Source organism: Melanotaenia boesemani, chromosome 22 (genome assembly GCF_017639745.1).
Source record: "Melanotaenia boesemani isolate fMelBoe1 chromosome 22, fMelBoe1.pri, whole genome shotgun sequence".
NCBI classification, from domain to species: Eukaryota; Metazoa; Chordata; class Actinopteri; order Atheriniformes; family Melanotaeniidae; genus Melanotaenia; species Melanotaenia boesemani.
In genome coordinates, this window is record NC_055703.1 from 6042667 (window position 1) to 6066726 (window position 24060).

At 38.5% G+C, this 24060-nt stretch overlaps 1 protein-coding gene across 1 annotated transcript; it reads right to left on the bottom strand.

Moving 5' to 3' along the window:
- Positions 1–236: 236 nt before the first annotated feature.
- On the bottom strand, positions 237–8395 carry stmn4 (stathmin-like 4). The gene is made up of 6 exons (XM_041976646.1): positions 8288–8395; positions 3717–3777; positions 3407–3502; positions 3033–3238; positions 2217–2408; positions 237–392 (listed from the first exon to the last, which is right to left on the bottom strand). Exons 2-6 carry the CDS (start codon positions 3727–3729, stop codon positions 333–335), a joined length of 567 nt encoding a protein of 188 aa, XP_041832580.1. The 5' UTR covers positions 3730–3777; positions 8288–8395; the 3' UTR covers positions 237–332.
- Positions 8396–24060: the final 15665 nt, after the last annotated feature.

Consider the following 24060-nt stretch of genomic DNA (forward strand, 5'->3'; position numbering starts at 1 on the left):
TTATTCTTAATTTTGCACCAAACATCGGAAACGTTTTGTAGATGTCACCAGCAACCCCACCTGCCCTCCCACCTAATTTCCTTCAGAGGAAAACCACTTTTCGATATTAAGAAATGGCCAACCTTTTCTTACAGCATCAACAGGAATTAGTCATTTAAGTTGCTGTTTGATTTTTTTTTCTTTTTTTTTTGTTGCTCTTTTACTCTGTTTTGATTCCCTCTTTTTATTTTTTTTTCTTCAAAATGGACTCAAAAAAAGAAAGGAAGAAAAAAACAAAACAAAAACTTTGCAGTCTCGAACTTTTGCCCTTTTAGCTCCCTGATTCCTCTCGTCTACCGGCAGGCCTCCTCCTTCATTTCCTTGTTCTTCCTCACTTCTTCTGCATGTTTATCCTGCCAGACAAACACACAAGCACAGGAAGTAAAAGAGTCAATAAAATCCACAAATCTGTGTACATTATTGAAGGAGACAACTACTGAACAAGGGAACACCACAGAGGCTGTTCATGAAGATTTGACAGGCAGCAACTGAGGAGAGCTAAAAATTCCTTCTCGTCCTAACCAATATTCACAATTATGGATCAAGCTAGTAAATAATATTAAACTAGAATAACAAGCCTGTTTTATGAAACTAATCTTTTTAAAAAGTTTTAATTAAAGGAATTCAATTAAAGAAGAAAATTTGGTAAATAGGTAAGTGTAACATCTTTTCTAACCCATTTTAACACCTGACAACGTCTTACTCTTATGAAGCTTGTGGTGACTTTGACAGAAAATATGTGTGGAAATTCATGCTCACAGCACACCTGTAACATGGATAATTATGATTCAGTCTAGCTTCATTTTAATTTAGGATGCACAGTAATGATGTAACCAAACTTACTGGATTAGATGGAATAGTTTGAACCATGTTGGGCTCCAAGGCTCTTAAGTGCAATGTGAAAGTGATAAATCCACTTTCAGTCCAGTGAGAAATGACTGCAATAGACATGGGTTCTTTATATGAGCTCTTTAAAGATGCCAATATCTATCAAAAGTCATGTTTCACATGGATCCTCTGGAAATTATTATTTTTTCTTAACCTGTCATTAAGACAGCTGGAAGCTACCATGTTGTGTGGGTCCAGTCAATCAGTCATGATTAGCAGGAATGCTTATAAGATATGGTTTTATTTATATTGTGACATGCTGTCCCTCTTGAAGGTAGAGGTATACTGGACTATAAGTTTTAGCCTTTACAGACCTGATGAAAACCTAGCTGCTATGTGTAACTGGAAGGACTTTAATTAGTTTGTTTTGTTGGGTATGCTGATGTTTACTAAAAGACCTGGTTAAACATGCTATTTTTGGTATAAAGATGGTTATCTAATGTTGGTAGATCTTGTTAGTAGCAAAATTAGAAGCTTGGTGGCAGCAAATAGCTGGTGTCTGTTTTCTTATCTAATTCAGTGCACCTGAAGTTAGCAATTAGCCTCGCTTAGCAAAAATGGCAGAACAAAATGGCAGGAGCAGTTAGCAACGTTATGGCTGAATATGGGCCTAGTATTTAACATGTTATGGTGTTTTTGTTCAGTCTTTCAAAAACAAATAAATAAATGACAATTTGACCCTGACTTCAGTTGTTTGTAAGCTAACAATCTCCTAGCTTGGTCTCAATTATATCTTACTGAAAAGACAGAAGGGGCCAAAGGCTTGTTATTTATATGTATAATTATTATAACATCCATTATATGTATTAAAAAAGGGCCTAACTGAGTTTAGCAATAAATGTAACTTAGAATAATATGTATTTATGTATGTATATAGGGCCTTTCACAAGACCCAGTATGCCTTATACAAAAGATTAGACAAGCAAATCACAAAAAATAATAAGAATCATACTGTATACGAGATAACAAAAGCTTTGAAGAGGAAAAAAAAACATGTAAAAATCTTGATGGAAACCACATCTGCCTCTGCTGTGTTTTTTATTTCCATATCTCTTGTGGGAAGTGTAGAAAGCAACTCTCATAGCTCTGCAAGACTGATTTGACATTTAATTTTTGCTTTATGTAATACACAAGTTTGAAAGTGAATCAGATCAAAACTGTATTAAAGAATATTCATGGTGGGCCTGGCTAAGAGTTTGTGAACACTGTGCAATTCTTTTGGAAAAAAACAACAACTTTTGATTGGATCTCTGAAAAATGGTTAGAAAGTCAAATAAACTGAGGCGTACCTTCTCCTGCAGCCTCTCCAGCATGGCTGCTAGCAGGGCCTCCCTGTTCTCCTTGTTGGCCTCCATCTTCTGCTCCAGCTTCTCCTTAGCGTTCTTGATGAAGTTGTTGTTTTCCTCAAAAGCCTTTTGAATCACCTCTCGCTCATGCTCTCTCTTCTCTGCCAAGTGCTTCAGCAGCTCAGCTTCCTGGCACTACAGGTGGACAGAAAATTTAAAAAGAATCATCCAGTGATGCTTGTTTATCAGAAAACTCTTAAATTTCACTTAAAGTGATTTGCAGTTAATTTGTCTCTTTTTTGGTAGATTGCAGATTTATGTTCATGGTTTATGTTTTGACTTTTCTGTCTCTGTTGGATGTGACCTGCAGGTAAAACCATTACCAATATATTGGGATCCAGACATCTGTCATGCTTCAGAAATGTGGTGCAAAATATAAAAATACAAGCAAAATATACATACAAATATATATCAGAACACATCACTTTATATGTGTTTTTGTGTAACTCAGGAAATATGAAACTAAGTATTTGAAAAGATGATGCTGTGGTTAGCAAGATGTATTTTATAAAACTGTTGTTTGTGTCCTTGCATTGGACCCCTCTCAGTTTCAGTTTTACATAATTTCCTTTCCATTCAATTCTGCACTCCCTCTCACTTTATTTTTCATCTTCCTCCACCTTTTCTGTTTTTTTGGGGGGCCCTTTCATCAGCTGATAGATCACTCAAAGAGTCTCAACAGGTGTTCAGCACCACCCACTCGAGCTACAAATAGTCAGGGTTAGGGTTACTGGTAGAGTTCCAGGCCTCATCCCTCACCTTTCGTCTCTCCTCAGCAGCCTCCAGCTTCTTTTGGATCTCCTCCAGGGACGGGTCACGGCGCTGCGGCATGGAGGTGTTGAGTTCTGGAACGCCATCAAAGGACGGGGGCTTGAGGATGACCTCGAAAGCCTGGCCGGACGTCCGCTTGTTCAGCTCAATCACTTCAACGTCTTTGATGACGCACCAACCCAGGTCCACGGCATCTGTGGTGTTAGATAATATTTTGTTAAGCTCAGCCATAAACCTTCCTGCCTTATCTTCCACCTGAATGTTTTATGTTTCTCAGTCTCTCAGAGCTTCTATAATTCCATGCATCTTATAAATGAGATAATTTGACCCCATTTTAATTATGGATGTTTGTTTATTTTTACCTTCTGCTTTGTAAGTAGCTTTTTCTGCAGTCTGTGGGTTCAGGCAGGAGCAAAACAAAGACACCAGGGGGAGCTCTTTGACCTTCTCCTTATACGCTGAAGATGCAGACACACACACAATTACACACACACACACGTTTGTCATGACCCAGCATTAAATGAGCAGTGATGTAACTCTCCTTCCCACTAATATTGATTAGTCATTTGCATTATGTTATATTAACAGTCATCATAATAACACAGCACGGATGATAGAATCCTAACTCATCAGTACTGTAAAAGCGAGGCTCTGTAAGGTGACTGTGTTTACCTGCCAGAGTCATCTTCTCACTGTGTATGTACCTCTCCAGGGATGCTGAGGATCTGTCTCACTGTCAGAAACACATGCAGAGACAGAGATGCAGACACAGGGGAAGGTTTTAACGAAGCAGCTTCAAAGGTCACAATGAATCTGAGAAGCAGCGGCTAAGGACAGAATTAAACCGACCCAACAATGCAGAGCACTTGTATTACCTCTTACCACGAAGGTACTGCATTCTACACTGATGCTGTCCTTTTACGCCACTTTGCATTTTACGTCTCAGTTGCTCACCTGCACACAAGCTGGGATTTTAATTAGGCTAGTGGTTTGCTGCCAAACAAGCCACTGCGCACACATAATTCAAATTTGTTTCACACTGATGTCATTAACAAAAAGAAGAAAAGCCTGGACTATAAAGCATTTGAACCAGTTTAGGAACAGTGTCCTTTTTCCTTTGTAGACATTTTCCATCAACAGGAAAAGCAGCATAACACAGAGGAGTTAAGAAAAAATATCCCAAAATAATTCAAATTAAACAAACTTTATGACGTGTTTATATGGTTTATGTTTTGACTTGAGAAATCCTCAATAATATATTAATAGAAATTCTTGTAAAAATAAGAAATAACTACTAAACTGCTTGAAATTTCACAGTTTTGCTCATGTATTTGATATGACAGCACTATGCTGTCTCACTGAGCAGTTTTGCAGCAGAGTTATGAAGCAAATGTTAGCAGTTAGCAGTCTTGGCCAGAAAAAAGAGATTTACTGTCATGAGGACATACATGAGGGACACGATTTATAAGAAGAAGGTTTCATATGGCATTCAACACAGGAAACCCAAGCTTTTAGGAAATGATTTTGTATTGCTTGGTAATGAACCAAGCTTTGGGAGGATGATTCTGGGGACCTTATTTGGTGGGTATATATTCTCTTCCCAGCCAAATGTTTTGTTGCAGTAAATCACAGTCATGACACAAGTGGGAGAGGCAGCTGTAAATCTTTGAGAGGATACAAGAAAGAAGAGGTTAGTGTAGCTTAAAAAAAGGACTGTATCAGCCTGTTTCAGGACTTGCTGAAAATGTACTCAAACCATTAAACTGTTCTACAATCTTTGGTGTGTATGTCTGTGAAATGCCTTGATTGTAGACTGATTATCATAATAAATTACCATCATTGGCAAGTGGCTAGGGGGAGGAAATGCAAATCAACAGGATTTCTGGAGAATGTAGGATGATCCTGAAAGTGGAGAGAATTTGTACAGGAGCAAATGATCTCACCAGACTTTACCACCACCTCTGGCTGTCTCTCTCTGTGTCTGTCAGATGGTTTTATGTTGACTTTTTAAAAATTTTTAAAATGAGGGCCAAGCCATTAAGCTTGAAAATAAAAAGCAAGATAATTTTCTCTACCATTACTGCTCAGTGTTATTCCATCAAAAAACTCTGAAAAAGTCTCTCACAAATACTTTTTCGTGATAATTTTATCATATGCAAATCCAAATATGACCAGTACAGCTTGTTGACCTTCTCTCAGCAAAGTGCAAACACTAATTAGATTTGCTTAATTACTGGAAACTAGGACTTTTTGCTTGAGCTCCCTTATTTTGTTATGCAGCAGAATTAGACTCAAAGTGTTCATATTACAGTTTTCCACCACAGGGATAGCCATGGCAGTGGTGCCTGATATGGGAATTATTTAATCAAACATCTGTGATCAGTCGTGTCTGCCAAGAGTCCAACAGATCATTGACAACAGATGGAAGTCATGTCACCGAGAGATTAATTTGTTCAAACTGAAGAAAACTTTAAGGCAAAGAGGAAATGCTGTTAAACTTATATAACTGAGTTTATTTAAATTGATTTAGCCAATCTACTAGATCAGTGGTTCTCAACCTATTTCCATTTTGGAGCCCGTTCATGTGAATACTAAAAAGCCACCCCATGCTGAAATCATGCTTGGTTTCATGTTTTCAAAAGTGTCAAAAGTGAGATTCTCTCTATGAAGTATGTATGCTGGCTGAGTCCTGTTCTTTGATAAAGCCAAAGTTAAATTAACAACATTTAGCCTTACATTTTTTCTTAAAATAGGGACAATGTGTGGACATTACTCACAATGGCTCTGAATGCTCAAAGGCCTAACCCTTAACCCTAGCCTGGGGTCCGGGACCACCTGCTTTATTAAACTAGGATGCTAGAATGGTTTAAAGATTTATCTATCTACAGAATACAGCAGCTGGACTTTAAAGAGAATTTTTTACCAAGATGAGGCTAACAGGTGGCAGTCATGTAGCTATTGGATCAATTTATTTAAGTTTAGGAAAACTTAAAGGCAAAAAAAAAAAAAAAAAAGCTAGAAAACAAAAACAAACAAAAATAATTGATATGGTGTTGAGATATTAATAATGTATTGGCAGAATGCTAACTGTGTGCAAGCCCCTCTTTTTTTGTGTTTTTTGTGATGTGTGTGTGTTTGATGGGAAGGGGTGGGGGGTGGGCTTGCTGCTATTGGGTTGGGGTTCTGGGGGATTTTACTCTCTGTAAAGCACCTTGAGTTGCTATTTTTATGTATGAAAGGTGCTATATAAATAAAGTTTGATTTGATTTGATTTTTAATCCATCTTTCCAACACTGCAGTCAATTATTTTAAGCCAATACTTCACCAAGATAAAATTTTCAATCCCTTATTTTCATCTGTGTACACAAATTATGTAATATCTTATTGAGTTATAAACTATGGCGAATCAGTCTGGCTGCTTCAGCCTGCTACAATCCTAAGCTAAGCTAACCCGACTCCAGTTTTTTATCCTGCCACTTGAATCTGGAAATGTTGCATGACCTTTCAGTAGCTGAAACGTCACAACTTAGCCCACACTAGCTAGCACTCTTTAGTGCTAATCTTGATAAACTGAGTTGACACGAGTGAAGCATTTACCATCTATTTATCTATTCATAGCTAGCTAATGAGTGAAAAAAAGTGTACTAATGAGACAACCTATGGCACCAAGATGGGGAGCCATCACATTATGTTGCCCTGCACACTCCCCTCTGACCACCCTGACATCCTGTGGGACAGACACATGCAAGGACACACATGTATACACATACTAATCAGATGGTAAACACATCGCTTTGCTGCACTGTTGGAATTCATGCAGACAAACACACACACACACATGCAGCTACATCTCATATTGTGAAACCACCCAGGTTGCAGATCAATGCGTTGCTTCCTGCTGGTATAAGAGTGCTCTGTGTTTTGTTTTAGTTTGCGCTAAGCAAGAAAGTAGCTAGTAAAGGGACATTTAGTATATCAAAATGAACTTGTTCATTGAACTATTTTGCTTATGTAATTTTTGTCTCAGGAAATCTGAGCTAACTGAAGGTGACAAAGGCTAAAAAATTCAGTTAATCCACATACAACGAAACAATTGTTTGAGTTTGCATACTGGAACAAAAGATAGCAACTGTAATGTCTTGCTGTCTGTTTTTCTATCTTTCAATCATAAATTTAGTTAAAGTTCAAGGAACAATCGAAAAAAGAAAAAAAAAAATGGAGGAGACGCCTGTTGAAGATTGGGAGGGGCTTTTTGATCTACCATGCAGTTAACATTGTCAAAGCATTTGATCTAACACTGAGCCTAATTAGGACTTTTGATGTATAAACAAAACAAAATAAAAAAAATACTTGCAAAAGAAAAAAAAAAAAAAAAAGTGTCATGACTTCGTTATGCCTCCACCACGCCCACCAGATCCGTAAGTGCACTTTGTCTGCGAACATGTCCACGTCCTTTTTGGAAGTCATTGGCAGGCAGGCCGAAGAACTTAAATATCTTCCCATACATTCAGTATTTCTGCTTTTTAGCTGAGCAACCTGAGACTTGAGCTCTGATACCCTCAGTGTGTGACATGAACCTTGATTTTTAATAATAATTTAATTTTTCCAGTCATATCTGTTTCCATGGCGGCGGTGTTTGATATATTACTTGTATATCATATTCATGCATAAAAATAAAAAGCACTTTTCGTTTATCCCCAGCTTATTTGTTTCATGTTTGCACACTTATATTAAATTGCCACTATGATGGAGTTATTTTACAGAGGTTGCTTTGTACCTTTCATTTCATGCCTAATGTAAACACTGAACTCCTAAACATGAATTGATTACAAAATTAGCTAAATGTTTAAGGTTGGAGTGATCAAGACCACTTCTTACAGATTTTTTACATTTTTTCTCCTCTTAACAGATTATTATCTTAATGCTACTGGTACTGCCTCTGTCTTCCTCCCCCACTCCCCTCTGAAAGCTCGAGCAAAGCTGCGTTTACACTGATGTGAGATCAATAATAAATGACAGAGGTTACATTGCCGTTTATGGGCACACTGAGATCTATCCTGTTCTCTCTTCTTCTTCCTTCATCAGCAGGAAACTACCGCATCATCACCCTCACCCCATTACACCCCGTCAACACACTCGAAAACACGCACTCTCAGGTAGTATCAGGTTATGCAATTAAACTTAACATCAAGAATTCAAAGTGACCTGAGTAGAAGACAGATGTGTGCAGCTGTTGGACTTACCCCCCCCTTCTGACCCTGTCGTCGCTGCTGCTGCTGGTGGTGGTACGCTTGGTTCGGTTACCTCCGTCTGGCTGTGAGGATGCAGACGCCGGGCAACAGCATCAGCAACAGCATCAATGCTGCCTTCATGACATCACCTTGGAGACACCTTATTGGTCTAAAACACTGCCAGCATCCAAGCCTCTCAGCCAATAGGAGCAGGGAGTAAGGATGGGGGGGAGGGCCGTCGGCTCTTTGTGTTGTACCGCAGGGTGGGTGGTAGAGTCAGGGTTTTATTAGATGCTGCAGGAGTGTGCGGTTGTCTGTGTGCACATGTATTCATACTCTGTGAGTTTAGGGAGGTAGCGTGAGAAACTGGTGAAGACTGGTGGGCGTGTGATTGAATATGCATGTGTGTCTATCTCAGCAAGAGACTCTGAGAGGAAGCACACAGGACTTTAAATTATTTAGATGTAACTGTAAATACAAAAAAGAATAGAAATCATTTGCAGTGTGGAGCACATTTATTACACATAATATGTGTTCCTGCGATATCTGTAAAAACTACAAATGCACCAGCATCTCTTGAATACAACTTTAATTATACCTGTATAAAAATCAGGGTCCCTATTTAGGTTCAGTTCACTTTTTTTCCATTTTTTTTTTGATTAGAGATTAGATAGATTTATTACAGCAATTATCATTTATCAAGAAAAATGCCAACAATAAAAAATGATTTTTAATTATATTATATATTTTAATTCAATTTATATATTTTGTCTTTATATTTTTTTTAGCAATTTATAATGAGTTAAATTTACATTTCAGTGCCCTGGTCCCGTTAATGCAATGTGACTGACATTCATAATACTGTTAGAAACATGTTAATACAACCTGACAGGTCTGAGATCAGGGATGAGGCTGGGCCCCCACTGTGGCAAAACACCGGCAGTCCACTGTGATACTGAGTTTTGAGGTTTTACTTTCCCATGATTTATTACAGCAGGAACAATTCATCTCAACCCAAACCTAACCAAGAATCTAAATGCTGTATGAAAACTTTATGTATGAAAAATAAAAGGGCTTCTAGTCAAATTTAAATTCTGCCTGTACACTTGTACACTCACTGGCCACTTTATTAGGTCCACCTGCTCAATTGTTCGTTAACACAAATCTCTAATCAGCCAATCACATGGAAGCAACTCAATGACACTGGTTCAAAGTTTGTAACAACACTTTGGAAATGATACTGGAACTGTACACCCATCCTCCACTTTACCAGGTACACCTGGTTGTTAACACATATTTAATTAGCCAGTTACATGGCAGAAATATTTACTCATGTATACATGAAGGTAACTCGCTGACGTTCAAACTGAGCATCATAATGAGGAAGAAAAGAGATTTAAGTGACTTTGAACGTAGCATGATTGCAGCTCTGAATATTTCAGAAACTGCTGATCTACTGGGATTTTCACACACAACCATCTCTAGGGTTTACAGAGAATGGTCTGAAGAAGAGAAAATATCCAGTAAGTTGTCTGGACCAGAATGTCTTGTTGATGTCAGAGGTCAGAGGAGAATGGGCAGACTGGTTGGAGATGGTAACAGGACGTGAAATAAGGTCTGGTTCCAACTAGAACAGCATCTCTGAACACACAACTTGTCCAACCTTGAAGCAGATGGGCTACAGCAGCAGAAGACCACACCGGGTGCCTCCTGTCAGCTTAGAACAGGAAACTGAGGCTACAATTCACACACACTCACCAACACTGGACAATAGAAGATGGAGAAACGTTGCTGGTCTGATGAGTCTCCATTTCAGCTCCACATTCAGATGGTAGAGTCAGAATTAGGTGGAAACATGAAAACATGGATCCAAAATGGAATAAAACCTTCCAACATCTGTTATATCTATATCACAAAGAATTAAGGCAGTTCGGAAGGAAAACAGGGTTCCAAACCTGGTACTAGCAAAGTGGAATTGAAAAAGTGGTTGGTGAGTGCAAGATGCTTTGGTTATAAGCATCTGTTATTTTAATGTAATGCCATCTGTCTCCAAACCACAGAACACAAGTCTGTTAATAAGAATTAATTCATTACTGCTGTTAGTAACTTTAGTGCAAAGTCAGTCTTTGTTAACTTCTGGTTTAAAAATAAGGGATGAAGCTGTCGCTGCCCTTTGATCCTGTATTCAGCTCACACCGCCTACATGATGTCACCATGCTGTCCACCAGCACGAGATGAAAGAGCTGGAGGAGAGACACAGATATGCACGAGGTCGCATCAGGGTGTGTCCTGCTGTCGCTGTCTCCTCTTCCTCTACTCTTCATCTCCTCTCTCTCTTCCTCTCCTCTCCAGCTACCCATGTGACGGTAAACACACTTGTGACATCAGACATCACACACATCCTGGAAATGAGATCACCGGAGGGAGAGAAGGAGAAAGAAATGAGAGAGACAGAAGAGAAGGAGAATCAGGAAGAGAGGGAAAAAAAGATCAAACAGATTATATGAGCGATGCGAGGAGAACAAAGATAAGAGGGAGGACCAGAAGAGGGGTAGACCAAGAGAGGAAGAGGGAGGCAGACTGGAAACACCCTAGGGAAAGGTTGGGAGCATAAGGAAGGAAGGAGACATGTTCTAGGGATGCAGGATAAAGAATCACATTTTAAAGAAACTGATGGAGCAGGAAACTAAGATAAAGAAGATGAATTAACTCTACATTAAAGGAATAAACCACTAAAAACAAATCTGTGGAAAAAGATTTAGATTTGAATAAATTCATATAAAACAGACATATATTTGCAGATTATTGTTACACTGATCATAAATACTAAAAGTTTAGAATCAACATGTTTTTCTTTAACATTTCTTATGTTTTTGCTGGTGTTGCTGTTCCCTGCTTGTAGTGCATGCACACTCGTGCCCACGCCCTCTCCAGCCCTGCAAACCCTCGTGGCTTGTAAAAACACAAACAGTTACAGTAGATCGGCAACAGCATTGGAGTCCTGATCTAAAATCTGACATCATTCTCTCAGTATCTCAGGATGAGATCATCCATAAGTACTGGGTGTGTGCATCTTTGTGTGCTTAATACAGATTGTGGTAAGTTGTGTGATTATGTGATTGGATGAAGTGGGCGTGTGCTCTTGCAGGTGTCTATTGTGAAACAATTAGATTAGTGTTAAAACATTCTGAAATGACATGATTGAGGCTGACAGGCTTTTACTGGCGCTGATTTGACATGCAGGGGCAACGAAGCAAATGCATCCACTTCTACAGAGTAAAGAGTTCAGATCAGCTGAAACTTATTTAAAATTAATTCGAATTAACCCCTTGACACCTACTGTCACTAATGTATATATATATATATATATATATATATATGTATATTAGAGAGAGAATTGTGAATAATTTCACGTGTTGAGGGGTTAAATGCATCAAAGGAAATCATAAAACATAAACATCATCACACTAAGTGAAGTATACAATCAAACTGATTAAATTAATATAAAACAGACATATCTTTGCAGATTATTGTTAGACTGCACCACACATGTTAGTCTGTTGACTGCTAGTAACCATAGTAACAAAGAGCTGATAAATATGGTGAAAAAGATGGTAATGACTGTTAGAGTGTGTGTCTTTACACTGACGAGCTTTGCTTAGTTGAAGTTGTTGGAGAAGGAAGTGACAAGCCAATCCGTCTGAGCATGTCTCGACTGTTTCTGTATGAACCCCCTAATTTAACCTTAAACCTAAAGAACACGTTCAAAATCACAATAAACAATAACCATGAACAGAAATATGTAATACGACACATTTTGTAGCCATGAGCTGCTGCTCACTGGTCAGTAAGGTTTGTAGCATAACGACACATCAGGTAACTTATCAGACTTTGTTAAAATTACAATTAAGAATTTACAGACTGAATTCAGGCTATATTCTTTTATACTAAAACCAGCAGAAACAGCCCCTTAGTTTGAAAGAAGATAGCATAAGCATGCAGATTTGCCTATCTTTTCTGTATACTGTATATGTGGAAGGATTACTAGATGTCTTGAATGTTGTCTCATGCAAATTATTATTATTATTTACTGTAGAATGATGGTAAATGTTTGTAATTAGTTTAAAAATCTTTTTCACATTGATGAAGAATTGCTTCTCTAAGATTATTGTTGATGTCTTTCCTCCTTGGCATTAGACGCACCTGAAATGTCAGACCAATAAACTGCCAAAACATCTGCTTTTATAAAGATGATCACACTGATGATGAGCTGTTAATGTTTGATCAGCAGCACCTGGATGCTACTCATGTTATTTATTCTCACAGAAAACTGTAAGATTTCATTTTTTAATTTGATTGTTTTAAATTATATCAGAATTTTATGATTTTATTTAGTTACAAAATTAAATATTTGTAATTATTGTTTTTTATTTTAATTAAATTATTTTGATCATTTGTTAATTTCATTTAATTTCATTTAATTTCATTTAATTTAATTTCATTTCATTTCATTTCATTTGTGTGTCCTTCTTGGGGAATTAAGTTGCAAAAAAAAAAATAAATAAATAAATAAAAATAATCTTTTTATTGTTCTACTAGATAATGACGCAAAATTTCTATTTTGTTGTTTTTCCATGTGCAGCCCGTATTTGGTTTTGGATCTTTGGTTTCTTTTCTGCATGTGTACTGAATGAGGGTGGACTCCTCGCTCAGTAGCAGCCATGTTGCTGCCAAGTGTAAGCAGCAGGTTATAAACAACATTAAGCAACAGCTTTAAGGTAAACATTCCTTAACTTTCCACATCTGCTTCTTTCTGTTTTTCTTTTGTCTCCTCTTTCATACACCTTTATCTGAGTCCTCTTGGGGTTAAGAGTGCAGAGCACCAGGTATCTTTTTCTAATGTGTGTGTGCTGTGATGGTTTTATTGGATTTCTATTCTCTTAATTTTGTGCAGATGCTGAACCGGAGGGTAAGGTTTGAGCATGCATGTTTAGGCAAAGACAGAAATTCCCTGTGCAGCAAAGGTCAGAGATGTGATGGCATGGGATGACAGTTATGAGTCTCTGGTGTGATGGACGTGATGCACGACGTATGGTTCAGTTGGGGCAAAGAGATCCCCAGAGAAAATGTTGATTTAATAGTTTTCTGTGAGCACAGCAAACACTTGCTTGTCATTCTCACTAAAGCTTCTCTCCTGTCTTTTCTGTCTATATGGTTTGATATTTAGAGGTTAATTTAGTGATTTTCAGAAAGAATGAGGAATATTTACTTGCAACTATAACTGCAGCCCAACTGATGCTGCTCCTTTGTTTGCATTTCACCATCATGCTGATTTCATGCTGGTTTTATGCTGGTCAGAGAAGGAAGATGCAACAGTTTCGTTCCTGCAAGATAACTACAAAGCATGTTTCTGATTTAAAGTAGAGAAAGAGTAACATAGGAGGCAAGGAGAAAAAAAGTAATTCAGTGGATGAGCTGTAATATAAAAACACATATTTTGTTATAATATATTATAAGTTCATTCAAACTATTTTAAAATGATACCTCTGCACTGAGTAATTTTCTAGTGACTGTAGTGTTTTTAATATTTTATTTTTCATTATGTCAAGCTCTCAAATCAACCACAAGCATCACCTGAGTCAAAGCAGGCTATATAGAAAACACCTGAAAGTGCCTCCATACTTTTTTAACGATGTAAAACTGAGATGAACTTGTAAAAGATTTGTTACAAATCCCTGTCCAACATGGTGGAGGTAGTTTTACAGAATATGTTTGTGTAGCTGTTGATGGTTTATCTGTTGGCAGAAGTTGCTGAAGGAAATATGAAGCAGCACTACTGAACTCTGGCACATTTTCTGACTCAGGCGTTCCATGACGACAGCTAATCCAGCATCCGTCTTGCATCCTGTCTCTTCTCTGAGTTTTCTCCAGCCAGGGAAAGTCAGTGTGATGTTGTCTTATGTCTTTCTCTGTGACTTTCTCTCTTTCATCTTCTCTTTTTCTCTAATAATGTCCTCTTGCATCTCTTTGCTGAATCAACCATGGTGAGTATTCAAAACATCTTATGTGTTGATATCCAGTTGCTAGCATGTGATGTAGTAAAGCAAAACACAGCTCTTGTGTGATGCTTTAGGCTAGAGAAAGTTGTGAGGTGTGGTTCCTTAGTCTCAGGATGCAGCTGGATAATGACAGTCCCAGGAAAGGTACATGATGAATGTCAGTGGACCAACAAAACAAGTCAGTAGCACAGAGTTTTAAGGTTGGAAAGTTAGGTAGTGATGCAATGGACTGGAGACCCGGGGGACCTCGCCTGTTAATTGCTGGGGTTGGCTCCAGCTTCCTCGCGACCCTTAATTGGACCAAGTGGTACAGAAAATTAAGGAATGAATGAAGTTAGATAGTGTTTATTTAAATGACAGACTGAGTCAACTAACCCTGAAACCAAAGGAGAGGACAGATAAATAATTCTAAAATGACCTGTTGCTCTTTTCTTAAGCATTTTTTTTTTACTTTGTTGGAAAATAATAACTTTGTTAGCTTGCATGAAATGAACTTGGACAGTATACTACTTAATACAATTTTATGTCATTAAATTAGTTTGGCTTACACCACAATAACAGGTTTAAACAGCCTAAACAGCAATGGGAACACGATGAGCAGGAAGCAGTTTGACGGGGAACCTTTTTCACTGCTGCACCACTAAAGATGCAACAGAGCAACTGTGTTATGGGAGATGTTTAGTGGAGAAGTTTAGAAAGTAAAGCTGTAGCAGACATTAAGTTCAACACAAAAAGAAAAAAGAAGCCGTAACTGTTGTCAAGCTATTTTCTGTAAAACCTAAAGTTTTTAACATGAGCAATTTGCTGCACCATCTTAGCTGCAAACCTGGTTTGGAGTACCTGGAATGTCTAAAACTATGACGTGCTCAGATAAAACTGAAAAAGCTGGAGAACACTGGGGTCAGATGTCGCGTGCTGCCACTTCATTGAAAACTATCCCTTTGTGGTGCCTGCAAGTCAAACATAATAGTTGGTTCTTAGCCAATCTACTGCAGTAATTCTGCCTTGGATCAGTGGAAATGTGGTCAAAACCCAGTGATGCTTGAAAAAAAAGCAAAAAAAAAAAAAAAAAAAAAACAAAAAAAAATAATTTTGAAAAATACAATGATATGTTCCTTTGGTTGTCCTGTCCAACATTACACGAACACAAAGAAGATGGTGATCAACTTCAGTAAAACATTTCCAACACTGATTGCAATAGATAGATAGGTAGAGTTACTTTATTTTATCCCTATAGGGAAATTATATTCCCCGAGGTAACAGGACAGTGCAACATTAGAATAAGTTGCAAACATAGAAGAAAAAAGAAAAGCCAACATTCAAACCAAGGCAGAGTTATATGGCTGTCAGGATGAACGATCTCCTGAAGTGCTCGGTCTTGCAGTGCAGTGACCGGAGTTGCTGGCTGCGTTTGCTTTCCTGTCTGGTCAAGATGGAGTGAAGGAGTGTCACAGCTCAGGGTGCTCTGCACCTTTCTGTGTCAGTCCCAACTGTGTCCAGCTTCCTGGCCAGCACTAAATCTACTTTCCGGATTAGATGTCCAGACACTTCAGGCCGTAGCATACAATAGAGCACTCTCTACAACACTCATAAAACATCTCACTGCACACATTAAACAGTTTCAGTGAATGGAGCCTGATCTGCCATTTCCTAACCAGGGCGTCAAAGTGTAGACAAGTCCAGACTGTCATCCAGGAGGACCCCCCAGGTACGAATAGGTCCCGACCACCTCAATATTGGCCGGCAAGATCAGTGTTGACTTAACCTGCAGAAATCAGTGATCATCTCTTTGGTCTCCATAGTGTTCAGTTGGAGGTGGTTTCTGAAAACTCCACTGACTAAAGGCCCTCATTGGCTCCCTGTACTTGCCCTCCCCCTCAATCCAGATACATGCCATGATGGCCATTTTGTTTGAATATTTCTGGACATGGCAGGATCCAGAATGGTGCAAGATGTCTGACGTGTACAGAGTAAAGAGGAATGGTACCATTAGAGTCCCTTGGACATTTTTACTGCTGAATTTCAGATCAAATTCATGTATAAAAGGGCATATATTTATAGACTGCGACAGTTCAAACATGAACTACAGTGGAATTATTTTTATTTTAGCTGCTTAACAAAATCCAGAATAATCAAATTATAGTGATACAGTCATAACAGTGAATAGTCCATCCAAATAAGTGGAATGGTTTGGGAATAATACTTTTTAGACAAATAGATTCCTTATCATTATAATTCAGTTTTAACAGCAAATAATAAAACAGCTTAAAATCACCACATGAGCTCATACTGTTTTCTGCACGAGTGCTCTATCACCCTCTGCTGCCTGTAAAACGGATGACATAACTGCTGAACATAGAAAGAGAAAGAGAAAATAACTGTTAGGATTTCTTGTGTAGCAGGACCCCTAATCACAGACTGACTTATAGATAATGTTTTATTGAAAGGGTAAAGTGAGTTGGCCCAAAATGTGGGTTTGTTTTAGGTAACTGAGTGGCTGAGATGGTCTGCAGAGAGGAAGTTAACATGAGAATCTCCAGATGAGAGATTGAGATTAAGTAGAAAAATAAATATTTTCTGAACAGACTGGGCTGTTGGTGCAGAGTAGCTTTACAACAGGTTGTGATGAAATGCACCTTATCCACTTCAAAATCAAAACTTCCCGTCCCAGGCTTAAGAGCAGTCAGTCCATCACAGATGCATCAAATAATCCGCCATCCAGGAGCCACTTCTGTGGAAGCCAGGAACAGGAACAGAAAAAACTCCAGAAAAACACATATCCCAGGATTAACTGCATCAGTGCTGAATGCTTGCAAGGATTAAAGTTACAAACGACGAAACCAGGAACAAATAATCTGACCAAAATTAGACTGCTGTCAACACGAGACCACGAGGAACAAGTCCAGAGACCCACAAGTTACAGTGCAGCAAAGACACAACCCAGGTGGCAAAAAATCGTTGGCCAAATACGGCCTAAATGTGCATTTTTGTCTGGCCCAAATTTGGCCTTGACTAACAGCGTTGACTTAACGTGAGTGTAGCTGTCAAAACTCAGCTACATGACCACCACATGTGGCCCTAAGGAAATTGCCAAAAGGAAGGCTTTCATTAGGACCATTTCTGGCTTACAAAACATTTGCCATAATCAACATCCAGGCCAAAAATTGACATCTGGAGCACATGTGGTCCACAGGAGACTTGCCATTATCCAAACCAGGCTAGCAACGGACATCTGGTTCACTTCTGGCCCACAGAACACAAGCTGGTGCCGTAACTGAGCCATAAGTTGGGAGCAGTGGGAGCCTAGTGGTTACTAAGTGGCCTTAGATCTGGAGAACCTGGGTTTGCGTCCCTGGAGTGCCAAAATGTATATCAATCTGTCTGTCTATTTATCTATCTATCTATATATGTGTGAGTATTATTATTATTATATATACTACAATATACTATATTCTTTTACTTCTCATTCTTCTTCTTGTAATTTTTATTATTATTATTATTATTATTATTATTATTATTATTATTATTATTATTATTATTAGTGCCAAAAGTAGTCCGTATTTGGCCCAAACATGTCGTCTGGGAAGTGACACCAGGAGATGATTGTCTCAGTCCTGCTTTTTCAGTAGCAGGACTTAGACATTTTGAGGCCCAAGGCAAACCCAGCCTTCACCAGTTTTCAAGCCTTATTTAACTAATAACTGTAGCTCAGTAATCTTTACTCAGATAGACTCAAACAACTTGTTTTCCTGCCATGAAATGCAAGATTAAGATCTGCCAGATGGTTTACGGTTGCAATTAATCTTCACAATTATTTTTTTTTCCACCAGTTTGCCTGGTAATGAGTCCTTGGTCCATTTGATCTGCAACTGTGAATATTTGTAATTTCTGTGACAGATTGTACCAGCTATCCATAGTAGTAAACTTTTTATGCTGCCTCAATTGGGCTGAAAGATTTTTCCAGTTCCTAAACTCATCCCCATTTAACTAATTAATGCTGTGACAAAAGCACATGATATCTGTCTTTGTTTTTACCGTTCGGAGGCCTGAATCTTTCTCATATGACCCCTCTTGGTTTTTTTTAAAAAAATAAATGTTATTGTCTTTAACTGTTCCTCTTTGCACCACTGAAAACTTTCTATGTGTATTATGTATTCTATAATAATAGAATCTGTGCAGTAAGTTGATTGGACATTTTATGTAAATGTATTTTATGCTTACATTGTATAAGTATGCCAACATAAACACAAACATTCACCTCAGTATCATATGAACAGTCATAAATGTCATGTCCACACACAGCTGCAACATTTGAATCAAAGACCAAACAGCCACACACAAGATGTAAAAACTTCTACCTGCTAGAAAGATTGAAGATCAAGGCTTCAGAGATCTGTTTCCAATTCCATATTGTACTGGATGTAAAGTGGAGTGTGAGAATGTTGACTCACTTATCTTGCTCTGCACCATCAGTTAACTACTGACACCAGATGGATGCCATACGGAGTCAGACTCATGAATCAAATAATTAATCAAATTAATTGCAATGTTCTTCATTACTAAGCTTGAGAAGCACTACGTGGAGTACATTTCGCTGCTGTCGGGCACAAACCTCCTATCTCCAAAACTGTCATTTTTCAAAAAATGAATAAAACTGTATGGTTTTGTAATAACATATAACAATAATATATCTTTGGTTAAATATTTGTAAAACAGATAGACATAAGGGGTGACCAATAGTACTGATTTATGAAGGAAAACAAAAATCATGAATTTTGGACATAGGAGGTTTTTGCCCGACAACGATTTACATCATTATGAATTCCTTCACAAGATGCACCCTCCTCCATCATCAAAACACAGACAGGATGTGGATGGCATTTTGCAGCTCTGCTGTAACTCAAACTCCGGCTGACCTTAGAAGGTTGACACTTCTGAAACGTAAAACTAAGTTAACTGGCTGTTGGCTAGTTGTGGTTGAAAAGTGCACAGAAGGTTTCTGGCAGCTTTCAAACTGGAAGCAAAAGTTCTTTACTGAAAATAATTCAGACCCAGATCAGTGGAGATGTTAGCGTTAAACACAAACCGAGATTCCCCAAATTCCTCCACAGCTTGTTTGCCAAGCTTTTATGCTGTAATTCTCACATATTTCTTTCAAATCTGCACCTGGGAATGGGCAAAGTCGATCCTCAGGGTTTGCTGTCCTGCAGGTTTTGGATGTTTCTTGCACACCTGAATCAGATTAATGGGTGAACAAATTTGGGCAGAACTTCACAACAACCTATTAAGGAGAGCCTTTAAATTTGAGGTGTATTGGAGCAGGGAAACATCTAAAACCTGCAGGACTGGGGCCCCCGAGGCCTGCTTCAGTGTTCACCACTGGGATGTGTCTGCGCTTCTATTTGTTTTAAGATAACTACATGGTGTACTGTAGGCTAATGAGTGAAGCTGACCAGCTGAAAAGAAAACAAAGTGCCACAAAACTCCCCACTGAGAACAACAACACTCGTCTTTGTTCTTGTCTCTTCTACTGAGACACTACTGACCAGGCCGGACGAAGACAAAAAGACAGAGCGACAGCACTCGGTGAAAGATTAAGAGAACAAAACAGCAGAGAAACACAAGTGATTTTAGAATCTGCACACACTCATCCTCCCTGTCCTGTCATCCTGTCCCCCCCCCCACCTGTTTGATAAATAACCTCAGCTTCCCCTTACTGTAACTAAGGCGTATTTCAAGCGGGGAGCCACAATTAGAAACAGATCCAGGTGGTGACCCACTGAACAAACAAAGAGTCAGGCTCACACTGTTCTGACCTTTGACCCCTCTGGCAAATAGGTTTAACACAGCCTCCGGGGGATTGCACGGGGTCTTTTCTTCTTGAGGCTGAGCATGTGTTTTAAAGGCTACTGTCAGGGCTCATTGAACAAAATTTACCCTCCATTTACAGCTGCTGTTAACCTCCTGCTAGGTGGCTGAAAGACGGAGCTGAAGCTCATCTAACCGAGCAGAGCTCTACAGCGGCTTTGTAAACACCGTAACAAAAATCTTTTATCACCATGGGATTCACACTTCCTACTGTGATCAGACTTCTTCAATCAAACATCAAGTTTGAGAGAATCTGCTTAATTCTTGCAGCCGTATGAAGCATTTTAACATCTTTCAACTTGTTGTCAACATTTTTTTTATTTGGCTCAGCTCAGCATTGGTGTCAGCAAATGTGAGCAGCCCACCATGGCTGCATGCATCCTGCCAGCTGATACATGTTTGTTTCCCGTCTTCACTTTTCATTTTGTGCTACATGTGCTGCATGCTCTGAGGTGGCCCAGCAGGGAATGCTGGGAATTTAAACCTCAGGCATTTCTCCACTGTGTCAGCCAGGGTTCCTTTTACATACAATCACATTTCCATCAATTAACCAATTCTGTAACAACTGATATGCTGTTTAAGTCAGCCAGGATCAACTCGTACAGTGTTTCTATGCAGTGGAAATAAGTATCGTGTGGTTGGAATTAATCCTGCTTCTGTAGCTGGTGGTGACATGTCATGTTAATGTCAGGGTACAAGAACAGATCAGATATGGTTACTTAAAGCTAAATTTTCCTGTTATTAACTGAAATGTTGATAATCAGTCTTAAAGCCTCTAAATTAGGCACCTGTTGTGTAATATTATACAGTACAAATGCTTAATGATTAGTTTGTGACACACCAAAATATTTCTTGCCAAACATGAAATTCTGGCATCTGGGACATAGAAAACACAGAATGATGACATGAAAAACAGTTAAGGATGTCGCTGTCAGTGACAAATTAAATCCTTTTGAGGATCACAAGTGTCCATATTTCACAGGAACTGCTAGAAGATGTCTAAGCGGAGCATTGGACATTAGTTCAGCCCCCCACCCCCTCGCTGCCATGTACATGTGTTCTCGTGGAAAAGTGAATTCCCCCTTCTGATCTTAAGGCCCGTCGGCTGACCGCCACACTCTCATAAACCAGGACCAGACCTCTGCCACGCCTTTGATCATCCTACATCTTGAAGAAACCTTTTCCATTTATCACGGATTTCTGAGGGGCGCCCGGCGATCTGATGATCTGCCGCATTCTTGGTGCGTTTCATCACAGCGGCTTGTTTGAAGAGTTGGTATCACAAACACAAAAGTAATGGCTTGAAAATAAGATTCAGCTTTGAAGACTGTTTTTGCATTTGGAAATATCTTATCTGCAGCTATCAGTTATTCTGAATACTACCAGAAGTTTTTTATGTATGATTTGTTATTTGGTGTAGAGATATAAAAAAAAACAACCAATGCACTTGAATGTGGCAGGTAGACAAGAATAGTTTATCTTGTCAACTTTATAAATCTCATGGTCTTCTCTAATTCAAGATCAGCTTCCAAACTTTCCTCCCATTCTAATTATTCAGTCTGTTAATGATCAAACTTCCAAGTCCTGCAACTGGCACAAAAACACAAGTTAAAACAGTTTTTTTTTTCTTTTTAGAATTGAGTCTTAAATTTGTTTCATTCCTAAAAAAAGACTTGTTGCCGCTACTTTTATGTCTTATGGTGGTGTTATTTATACTCACCAGCCACTTTATCAGCTCAACCTTACTAGTGACAGGTTGGACATACTTTTTCCTTCAGAATAGCATTAATTCAACAAAATGGTGGAAAATTTCCTTAGAGGTTTTATTCCATATTAACATGACAGCATCACACAGCTGCTGCAGGTTTGTCAGCTGCATCCATGATGAGATGATGAGCCACTTAAATATCCTTTCTTCCTCATTCTGATGCTCAGATTGAACTTCAGAAAGTCGTCTTCACCACGTCCACATGACTAAATACATTGAGTTGCTGCCATGTGATTTGCTTATTAGATATTTGTGTTAACAAGCAATGAACAGGTGGACCTGATAAAGTAAACAGCAAGTATATATGCATGCATCTTTGCAATGTATGGTAATTTAATTAAAAACGTATTTTTAATTTCGTTGCACTTGTTGCAAAAATAAAGTTCTGTTCTATGTTATGAAGTTTATCTTTTCCACATATATAGTTTGTTTTCTTTAAGTGTATTATTGTATTTATCACTGCAGACCTGAGTTGTTATCTTGGCCAAGACACTGGTAAAAATATTTTATAATAATAATAATAATAATAATAATATTAATGATAATAATAATAATAATAATAATAATAATAATAATAATAATAATAATAATAATAATAATAATAATGGTTTAAAAGTTCCATTCACCTGTTTTTATGTGTATTTTCAATTTGCTAAAGAATTAATGGAACAATCTTAGGATGTTTTTTCATCTAAATGTGATAAAAACATAGCATCATGTCTGCTGATGCACTGCTAAGTAACCTAGAACATTTCCACTAGAAAACAAAACCAAGTCAAACCTGAGAAAAGTGTAACCCCAGCTCAGCTTTAGTAAAACTTGCTGTGTGTGTCTCTAAACATCTCAGACCTCACCTTTCCAGGTCATAGCTGAAGTTTCCCCTGTGGTGTGCTTTAAAAGCAGGAAGCAGAGCCTCCTGCGGGTTGCAGCTTTCTCCATCTGCTGTAAATCACAGCAACCTAGCCTGCAGGGGGCAGAGGGGAACATAAAAAATGCAGCTCTGACATGCATGAAAGACAGAGGCAGCGCTGCTCAGTGCAGGAGGCCTGCTAGAAGCTGAGGCAGGACAGACAGGCTGCAGATGATGGACGGATGAATGGATACACTGAAACCCTTCTGACTGTTGGGGTAAAGGGCAAATCTCTGTCTGTTTAGAGATTTTCTTTTTTACATTCAAAACATAGATGGTTCAAATAATTATTTAAAGTCTTTGTTTGTTTCCTTATGTGTTAGTGAAGTAATTACAAGTCATTGTGATCTGGATGTCTGAAGGTCCCAACTGGTTCTAGGTGTAAGAGAGAAAAATACAGAAAACTAAGGTCTGGTTTGAATCACTTTGAAAAACACACCATCACTGCTCCCCTAAACTTCGTCAAGGCTTCTTCTGTCTGCATTTCTGTTTGTTTTAAAAGACAGATAATTTCATTTTCACTTGCTGCCTCCTTTCACCAGGCAGTTAAATGGTTCAAGATGGATGGGACAATCAATTAGGAAAGGTGCAGCCGTCCAGACAGAGCAGTGCGTATCTGTTTTTGTATGTGTGTCTTGCAGGGTTCATGTTTTACTATATTTGTGGGGTCTGAAAACGGATGGTGTATTACACAGATAGCTTTGTGAGGACTAAAGTAAAGGATCTCACAGGTTTAGAGGGTCAAGGTTATGCTTAGGTAAGAGTTAGGGTCAGGGTTAGACATTCAGATGCCATAGCTAAGATAAGGGTAAGGGGCTCAGGAATGTATTATGTTAGTAGGGCTGACAGGATAGTAAGATGTGTGTGGGTGTAACGTGGGAAGGAGAGAACAGATAGACATAAAACCATAGAAGGATTTGGAAGGATAAAATCCAACAAAAAGTATAAATGATCTAAACATTTAGTTATAAAAACACAAAGAGCAGCCTCACAGAGTGTCAGTGGTGAATGTGACTATTGTCTGTTTTTGACTCATGTTCAACTTCCAGTCAAAGCCTTTTGGTCATATCCGTGAAGTCACTATGCACACTTTTCCTGAAAGAGTAGCCTCTTCCCAGGAGTTTAATCAGATCAGCTTTGGGACAGGAAGTAAAAGAGTAATCATATGCAGTTCCACACA

Excerpts from the sequence above, each read along its gene's own strand:
- stmn4 (XM_041976646.1), bottom strand. Across the intron at positions 3,239-3,406 it reads AGCTACTTACAAAGCAGAAG|ATGCCGTGGACCTGGGTTGG; the intron begins GTAAAAATAAAC and ends CTAACACCACAG. Across the intron at positions 2,409-3,032 it reads CTGCTGAGGAGAGACGAAAG|TGCCAGGAAGCTGAGCTGCT; the intron begins GTGAGGGATGAG and ends GTCCACCTGTAG.